Source organism: Hylaeus anthracinus, unplaced genomic scaffold, assembly GCF_026225885.1.
Source record: "Hylaeus anthracinus isolate JK02 unplaced genomic scaffold, UHH_iyHylAnth1.0_haploid 12001, whole genome shotgun sequence".
NCBI lineage: Eukaryota > Metazoa > Arthropoda > Insecta > Hymenoptera > Colletidae > Hylaeus > Hylaeus anthracinus.
Window position 1 is genome coordinate 6,595,248 of NW_026534348.1, and position 9,977 is coordinate 6,605,224.

The window sequence follows — 9,977 nt, forward strand, 5'->3', positions numbered from 1 at the left end:
ATCATCTCACGTTTCTCTAGTTTATTAGAATTCTCATTCATGTCCTCAAAATTCGAACGACACTGTCCCTCTTGTAACTTGTCTTGCTCAGAGTTGGATTCAAATGATTTGCAGGTAGCTCGCGTTTGTAAAGTTTCTTCCATAATCGCTTCATATTTTTCTAGTTTATAACAATTCTGGTCAGTATTATCCAAATTTAAATCATATCGTTCCTTCTGTAACTCGGATTCTGTGGAATTAGAATCAGTGTTACCATATCCACATCTAACTTGCGCTTGCAAAGCCTCTTCCGTAATCGTATGACATTCTTCGGCACTATTCTCCAAAGAATCGTTGCCAAGTGGTTTAAATGCTGATAAATCGTTGAGACTTGAACGAGTCTCTTCACCTTTGAAATACTTAATGCAGCACTTACACTTGTCCGTTTGACTTGCAGCGTCTTTTCTGAGCAGAGTCTGGACATTAACTTGTTCTTCTTTCTGCTTTATTGGAGAAACACCCCTAGAAACACTACAGCTATTTTCAATAGGTTGCTGAAGAGGTTTGCGATATGTGTTACTTGAACACTTGCGAGACTCTAAGCTTTCCTCTTCGAAGTGAACTTTATCTAATTTCTGTACCATATCGCAAGTGACGGAATAATCGGAATCGTTGGATTCGACGCGAAACAACAATTCCGATCCTGTTCCTGTGTCCACAGTCATTTTCCACTCGTCTCCAGGAGACTGTGAGTCCTCTTTTGCTTCACACTTGGAATTCAAACCATCTATCGCATCGTCGAACGGTGTACTAGACCTATTCGGATGCAATATGTCGTTCATGAGCAACGGTTCGGTTTCCATCTGAATCACGTTTGCCTCCATGTCACAGAACATCTTGATGTCATCGTGCTCGCTCTTCGCAAAGGAAAATTCAAGCTCCTCTCTGAGAGACTTAGTTATACCTTTCGTGTCAGAGTTCCACTCATTCTTTTCTTCGATATTTTCAACGTCTACAATTACAATCGCTTCTCGTTCGGTTCCATGTATCGCTTTATCGATGATCATAATATCGTCTTTCGTGACTGCCGAATCCTCGAATTCTTCAGCATAAAGACTCTGTTCCAAACAAGTTTGTAAATTTTGTTCACAGAGGAGAATACTTTCTTCCTCTGCATTGCCATTTTTGCTTGGACGTGTAGAGAAATCGACATCCTTACAGTCCAACGACTTTTCATAGTTTATGTTACACGAGTTATTTAGTTCAGAAGTGTTATATGCTGCTAAAGGATTCTCTGGCGGATCAATAATTTGGGGAGTTTCTGCGACTTCGTAATCGTAATAATTCTGTTGCGAGAGTTGAACGTGACCTGAAGACGTTAATCTCTTCTTCTTTAGAATTTCGCTTCTGGCCGACTCGAAATGTTCAGATGCCGATTGCTCCCTTAAAATCTCTTCGGTTTCCATATCTGGGCTGATTCTCTGGTCCGATAACAAATCATTCAACGAATTTTCATCCTTGATCACATAATGGCTCGATCCTTCCTCGTTGTTCTTGTTCGATTTCTGAGTCTTCCTAGAATCCACGTCCCTGAAACAACTGACATTAACCAAAGAATGCAATCGACTTAATCGTTCCAGGTCTCCCAGGCAAAACTCCACTCGAGGACTGTGCTTGACTGGGTGACCTCTCCTGTGACTCCCTATTTGTACGTCATCCAGTTCGTCGTACTTGAACGAATAGGTTCGGTTCAATTTTGGAGTGACACGGGGCCAATTGATTGGACTCGTGCTTCTCGAGGTCGCTCTGTCTTCATCCTTGGGACCATCTTCGTAAGATACGACGTCTTTAACGCCTTCCGGTTGCTCTTCGTTGATGGAATACTGTTTCAAATCTTTCTGAATCAACCTTTGCTTCGTCAACTTTGGAGAGTCGATCCTACTCAACTTGGACTCGATTCTTGGACACTCTTTCAAGTTTCCTCGACTTTGATCCTTCTCCTGACTGATCCTCTTCCAGGTGGTGAGCTCGTCGGCCTTGTGCATGCTGCAGGGCGTCACAGATACGCCGATTGCGTTGATGGAGACGTCGTTCAATTTCGGTGTACCCTGACTTCTGGCGGAGACGATGTTCGTCTTGTGCGAGCTGCCAGAGTGTTCCCGATACCTTGTTGCCTCCTGCTTGGTTAGAGATACGAGGCTATTGAGCGCCTTCAACCGCTGTCTTTTATATTTCTGTTTCCCTGGGGTGTTATTGCGCTCGTCTACGGTTTCTTTCTTATGTTTTAGGGATGGAACGGGAAGGTGGAAGGTTCTTTTTAGAGGGGGCGCAGGTCGAAAGGTTACCAATCCGCACTCGTCTTCTGGTGGCCTGAGGATAAGGAAACAGGATCAAGGATGTACTATGTCTGCCGTCGGAGGGAGGTCTTTTTTTACATGTGTGACCGCGAGTTACGAGTTATGGAGATTATCAGAATTTTTCGATTTTCTCGGTTTCTGTAGATTGGAATAATTTCATTGGAGTAATTTAACTGGAATAATTTCATTGGAAACAACCTTGTCCCTTTTCGTTCTCCTCGTGCACACTACCGATGTTCTACGGTGTTTAGACTATGTTCTACGTATTTCTCTAAATAAAATATTTTGTATTCGGATTGGTCACGCCAACGTGTAATCAGAAAGGTGGAGGAAGCTTACCTGTTCGTACGATCGATTGGTCGTGGCATCGAACCGATTGGACTAGAGGTATCTTTCGCTTTTCCGGACCGTCTACTGCAATAGATAGATTTCTGATTAATTTCACCGTGTCTTCCGTGTTGCTCGTTTCAGAAATCAGTTATAAATACGGAATGTGAGCGAAGCAACAGAAAGTCTCGTGGCTAGAGAGGAGAAGCCATGCAATTAGAGGAGGGTACAATTTTGGCACGAGGCCAGGAGACACGCGGTGTTGTTCGGCATAAGGAAGCAATCGTTTCCATAATTATTCATCTAAATTTAAGCCGTTCCGTTCGCTATCTGGCCTCCGCAGAACTCGATGGTGTCCACAGTTTCTTTGTTGAGTTTATAGCGCTTAGCTGGGGAGCTACTGACCGTCGAACTCAAGTTTTCTAAGTCAAGCACTTCTAAGAACTAAAGAACCACGAGGACTTCAAAGAAGAAAATGCCAGATTCATTTTTTGTTATCGGACTAAATACAATATTTAGATCCAATTAATTCAACACTTAGCAAGTCCGAGGTATCCGAGCTAGAGGGGTGCCAGCGGGCCTCGATAGATGGGAAGTAAGTGATACTGCAAAAAACAGTATTAAAAGAACGCAGGAGTCATGTAAGAGGATGATAAGAAGAATGGAAATAAGCTAGTATTAAGTAAGCAGTAGTGCAATAACTTTGTACAATAAGTTACGCACTTTAAATAAATGAATGAATTGATTAAGTCTGACTACTGACCGCTCATTCAGGAGTAAGCTTATCGAGGTACAACTAACTTACACGATGACTGGTTTCTGTTTAATCGGGCTACTGTTGGTTTTGTTGCAGTTGGGCGCCGAAACCGTCTCCTTGGCCTTGGCGGTAGTTTGGGTCGGCGACGTCTTGTTGGCTGAGTTGAGGGTGACCGCCGAACCGGGTGAATATTTCTCGCGGTTCATCTGTCGACGGTTCTTCAACAAAGGTACTCGATACCTCATCCGTGCTTCCAGACGTTCCTTGGCGATGTTCGCCGCGGGACTGAGGGTCACCCGTGCAACGCGTTCCTTGCACCAGGCCACGTGTCTGTCGTACGCCTTGATGCCGAAATGTCGATTGCAGGTAGGACACAATCCTTGCTCGTTCGCGCGCGTCGGAGCGCTCGCTGGAGCCTTTGGACTGCTTTGTTTCCGAGCCGTGGTATCCTCCTAAAAGTTCCAGTCAAAAAGCATTCAGAGATGGGTGAGATGAGTTATACCTCTGATGACATTGTATAATATTAAACCGCAGCAGTAAGAAACAAATAAGTGAAAAGCTTCTACAAGCTTATTGCTACATCGTTAAGTACACTGCTAAAGAGTAGAATTAAATAGAGAATTCTGTCTTTTAAGGAATTTTAAGCGATACGAGAAAATCTGATAATGACGTCATCTGTAAATGCATCAAGTATTTAATTGTACCCGTTATGTACATCTCCATCAAGTAATAATTATTTGAAGGCTTGCGTTCCAAATTGTTCGCAGTTGAAATTCGTAGATTTGATTGGCATTTACAAAACAATGCTGCAACAAATAGACAGCGCGTGACTTGAGAGCGTGTTGGTAAAATTAGAAGAAAATCCAACTATATGTATATTTTTTCGTAGTCGTATTTAAGACGATCATGAGATATTTAAGCATCGATCGAAATGTACAGTCTCATGTACTATCTCATAAGAGCGTGTCGACTATATTTTTGTAAATATTTATATATTTGTACAAAGTTTGATACGGGTCGAGGTATAATTGCTAATGGAGGAGATTGGACACCTTACTCGGTAAATGTGTATTAGTGTTTTAGATGTAGATTCGACCTATATAAAACCTTGTACAGATATATAAACATTCACAGAAATATAGCCGATCACGCTTCCGTGAGACAGACTGTAATTTCGTGGTTTCGAAGTTTTAGCAATTCAGCAGAAGATCGAGTCTTTTTCCAAACGTTAACTGCTCGAAAATAACGGGACGACAACTAACATAATATTACGACACATGTTCCAAAGAGAATTCATCGCACGCGCGAATGCACTTGCATCATTCGCGATGCATCTGGGTTAATCTGCCCCTCTAACTGCAATTCTAGCCTCGCGTTACTCTATGTTTACCTTTGCCTTTCAATTCGACACTTCCAACTTTGTGTTTTCAAATTATCCAACTTTCATTTCTAATTTTCATCACTTAACCCTTCGCGTTCGGGTGGCGCCTCTGGGGCGACACATGTAATTTAAAAGCGATTTTGTGAACCTATAATTTCAATTTCACTTATATCAGGATACAGCTAATTGTTAATTGAAATAATAATAATACATTGAATAATGAACGTTCGTAGATGTTTCTCTTCTAAGTAGAGTTTTCGATTCCACAGAAATTTATTATAAAAATGGGCTGGATTTGATTCTATAGAAAAATGCCACGAGCGCAAAGGGTTAATCATTTATTTAGGGGATGCATTGGAGAACTTACGACCTCGCAGCGAGCAGCACGAATGGCGCGCAGAAACTCATCGTGGGTCTGCTTCCAAGAGCTGTTGCAGGCTTTGTCGTCCTGCGCGTGCCGCCTTTTCGTCTGCTTGGGCAGGAAGTCCGCCAACTCCGTCCCCTGGATCCTCTGCTTAGACGAGTCGAACGGCTTCCTCTTCTTGGTCGTTGACTTCTCGCACACCCTGATGTGCTTCTCCAGGGACTGCGGCATAAATGTCCGCGCGCAGAACGCGCACGGCAGGAGGATGGGCGGCACATCTGTGTCCATTTACCGAGAATTAGTCTGCTGTTGGTGTTGTTGTCCTCCTAGCGCGGGAGGCGCGCGTTGATGCGTCCGTCTGTCATGCAGAGGGAGTCAGAACGATTTTCTGTGAGAGCTTAAGTATGGAGAAATCGATGAACCGACATCGACACTACTCTCTGAAGCGAGACTCTCTGATGCTTTTGCGGAGGACTGATCGGGGTATCCGCGACTCGCTGTTTAGGGGAATACAAACAACAGGGCTATGGTATGAACGATTTCGCCTGTCTTTCGCATCGAGAGATCGATTTAGCGAGCTAACGGTACGATTTCGTCAAGATTTTCACGGTTGGTAAGGCTACCAGTTAAGGCTACAGAAGGTTATTCTCGAAGGAATAGGTTCTACAAAGTGTATCAGGTTCATCGGTTGACCTAAGCTTCTGGGTATTGGGTGCGGCAATTAATTCTGTGCCTTTCTACGGTAAACTTATCATAGGTTTACTGTCTGATGTTCTCAAGTATCACAGAATTGTAGAATAGAATAGAATAGAATAGAATAGAATAGAATAGAATAGAATAGAATAGAATAGAATCACCGCAACAGTTACAAGACCAACAGTTACAGAGGTGATTAAAGCAATCACACTGGAGTCTCCTGAGATGGAATCCATTTATGTAAATTGGGCTTATCATCATCGATGGATTTTATGAAGAAACGTTAAAGTATTATGAGGACGTATTCATTAAAGATACTACAATATGATACTAAACGCTAAACGTACAATTGTTCAAAGCTTCAAGCCAACTAAATACCATTACTACTCACAATCAGCATCGCGTTATACCGAAAACTAACGAAACTCGTACGATCATCAGAACTAATTATAAGACTATCGATTCGACGCAGCATCAAATGCCAACACCTGCATGTTTTTTAACATCACTCGCTTCGCGCTTCGTGTCGCCTTGATACGACAAACGTCGCTACACACCGAAGGTTACTCAAACTCACACGATTATCGGAACTACTTGCTGAACTTATGGAGTACCACGTAGCGGACATCTGCTCGATCGTTTATTAGACGCGCGCGATTCACGGACACCTGCGAGATTTTCCTATACGAACGACGAGGAGGAGGACGAAGACGAGGTGTCGCCCCCGCGAGAGTGGCTCGCCTACGGAGGAGCAAGCTTCCTTTTTAGGAGTTTCGAGTTACCGTTGGATCATTGTATCTGTTTCTCGCGTAGAAAAGATTCCATCGTGCTTGCTACCGTCTCGAAGATTTTTCGAATCTTCCGTCCTCGGTTTTCCATCCACGGTATGCTTACGTTACGGTATAACGCCTTTTCAAAGTGATACCTTCGCGCGTCGAGAATCGATCATTCTAGCTGCACGAGAAACAGGACTTTGTTGCAGACGATTTCACAGGGTGCAAGAAGTTTGTATCATTAACGTAGGAGGACCAGCGAAGCAAACCAGTTTTACCAACACTGTTCTTCGCTTTGTTATAGCGATGATTTAAAAGGGTACACTTGATATTTGTGAGACCACGGTACAACGTGAAGAGATGGTTGAAGCTTGATACAATAATATTCTTGTTATTGTTTGATATAAAATATTATACGAAGGAGTTTCTGTAAAAGAATTGCGTCCGCCGCGCCGTATGATACGTATCAAGAAGAAATAACATTGTTAAATAACGGCTGGGGAGTGATTAGTTTGGTATTGGAGCTCAACCGATAATTAATTAACACGTTGATCGCTACATCATGCCAAACAGAAATGAGTGACAGGACTTTCTATTAAGGAACTAAGAAAAATTAATTCCAGAGGTGAGGCAATAATGACAATAAATCTGGATAGGTGCGAAGGAAGAAAGCAAAGTCATTAGTAGATTGCGAATGTTTATGCATTTATGGCAAGTGAAAATATGGGAAAATGTACGTGAGGATGTGCGTGAATGGAAAAATACATAAAATATTAACAATAAAATATATTGTTTAGAAGATAACAGATAACGTATACTATTATTTAAATCTCAATTTTTTACCTGAATTTATAAAAACATGAATTTGCATAAACATCCGCAGTCTACTTATTATTCTAGTTAACAGTAAACGAATGTCTAACGATAAGTCGATGTTAATACTAAACCAATTGTTAATATTATATGAAAGAAGGTCCAACTTGGAAGCAGTAAGAAAGGGAGTTCTTACTAAGTTCAACTTAACTAAGTTCAACTTAACTAAGTTCAACTTAGTAAGAAAGGGAGACCTCGGTGTTATTGTAGATTAACGATGAAGAAAATACGATGAGGCTCCGTAGTTCCAGACATGGTCTCACCTGGCTCGGGATATTGCTCGACTCGTGCTATTTTTTCCAATTCGACAGGTTGCATTTCCGACGGGCAGTGATTGTGCAGGTGTAGTTGGTCCGTCCCTGCGACGGCTCTTCTTGAAACGCAGCACAACATCGAACGATCAGCATGGAGACACACCGACTGAGCTGTACCATACCACGCGCGGCTGCTCTAGTACGCGACACAACGTCCACGCGGTCTTTTTCTCCTCTTACAAACGCGACTTATTTTAGGTGTCACCGCGAGACCATCGCAAGTAGCTCCTTCTCTCGTTTAGCGATGGGAATGAGTACGACCGACGATTGATTAACACGTTGACCGCCGAACGAATATTCTTAAAAATTTCTGCTAATATTAAATATTATTTATCGTGGTATTTATTTTTGTAACTACATCGAAATTCACGAATTTCATTTAAATTCGTCTCCTTTGATGTCAACTTTTCAGAATTAATTTTTTTAGTTCGTGAGTGAAACCCATACATGGGTGACATAGCAATCTACGTGTCAAAGAAGAATGGTGAAAAATGGGCAATCTTCGGGCAGCCAGAATGGAAAAGTTATTAAAGAAAAGCCGATCAGGTAGCGATGAAGAAAGGTAATTGTAGAGAACAGGTACACATTCTCTCCGATTTCGATGATTTTTAAATATGTCGTAGTAATCAACATTGCGAATAACTTTCTCATATACATATAACTAGACTGCGAAATTTTATGCAAATGCATATTTTTGTAGGAAATAGCTAAAAGAATGGGACGTAGACAGACATTTGTTTTGAAATGAGAGTGCTATAAAAATATATTTTTTTATGTTGCATATTATGCATGTTTATGTTTAAAAACATATGCAATAATACATTGCATATGTTATTTATCGTGCTTATGTGAAATATCTATCTCGACTCAATTTGAATATTTCTTGTTGAACAAATTTCTACGGACTACTCGAATATGTATGAAAATAGGATAAAAAGTTCGATGGAATTGATTATATTTTTCCACCCTAAACAAAATTCACGAAAAACCGCTTTTTTTAGACCTCCTAATTCAGGATACCCCCTAATAAGGAAGAAATGCCTACATTTGACAATAAGTAAAGGGAGGAAACATAGTGACATTTTGTAAGGTACACCCTGTATATTAAGTTTGACGTCGCCCAATAAAACTCTGACAAGACGAAGAATTGTAGCTGTGACAAAGTATCGATTGCGCTCAAGCTCACGTCCTTACTCCGTTTTGTAAGTTCCGCTTCCGGTAAATGGTCACCGGTGATCACGCAACAGGGACCACGATTAGATTTAATGATTTAATATCCTGGTAGCTTCGCGAATTTAATCGATACTATGAGGAATGCGGTAGACAAGAATTTCAGACTTACAAGAAAATATGAATCTACAATAATCTACATAATTCCGCATCAATGTTTTAAGTTTGCGTGAAATTAAGTTTAATAAATTAATTAAATAATATTCGAAGAATATCTACATAATTTCATTATGGGGCTTGGAACATCAAAAAATGAAAAAAGAATCACTTTTTTTTTATTTTTATTTTTTTTTATTAAAATCTAAGCGATTCCGGACAATTCTACGCAAAGAAAATTGAATTTGAAGCACTGGAAACGGTGAAAGAAGTTTTTTGAAAAACAAGAAATGGAATTTTTTTTTTACAAAATTTCTTTTTTTCTCACAAAAACAGTTCGACGACACGAACTTAGCAAAAAAGAACGCGATAAAACTGTAAAAAATATAAGGAAATACAACTGACAACTTTCTCGAAGAGACAACAACGACAGTTAAATTTGCAATTCCATTTTTTTTTTTTCAAAAAAATTTTGTTACCACTTCTAGTGCTCCAAATTCGATTTTCTTTGCGTAGGATTGTTCAGAATCGCTTAAATTTTAATAAAAAAATAAATGGAAAAAAAGTGATTTTTTTCGTTTTTTGATGTTTCGAGTCCCTTAACACGCATCGAAAATACGTCCATAGTAAAAGAGAGTTTACGTTTAAGATATGGTACTACATGTCCCTAGTTTGTTCATTTCAAATATTTTCAGTGAACTGTAGCGTTTGAAGCAATTTAGAATTCACCCTTCTGACATTGAGTCGGAAATTTGATTTTGTGTACATCGCAATACGTCAGAGATAATATCAACAGTACGTAAACACTGCAAATTCAATTTCATTACGTA

General features: G+C 40.5%; 1 protein-coding gene across 1 annotated transcript in view; it reads right to left on the reverse strand.

The window, feature by feature from the left end:
* Window positions 1-8,148, reverse strand: part of LOC128890603 (uncharacterized) — a 17,920-nt gene extending 9,772 nt beyond the window's left edge. Inside the window, exons 1-5 of the mRNA XM_054149256.1 lie at window positions 7,771-8,148; window positions 5,169-5,443; window positions 3,469-3,872; window positions 2,676-2,750; window positions 2-2,349 (exon numbers count right to left, since the gene is read on the reverse strand). Of these exons, the coding sequence (XP_054005231.1) occupies window positions 2-2,349; window positions 2,676-2,750; window positions 3,469-3,872; window positions 5,169-5,443; window positions 7,771-7,900 (3,232 nt within the window). The 5' untranslated portion in view covers window positions 7,901-8,148. The remainder of the gene's footprint in view (window position 1; window positions 2,350-2,675; window positions 2,751-3,468; window positions 3,873-5,168; window positions 5,444-7,770) is intronic.
* Between the last annotated feature and the right edge of the window lie 1,829 nt (window positions 8,149-9,977).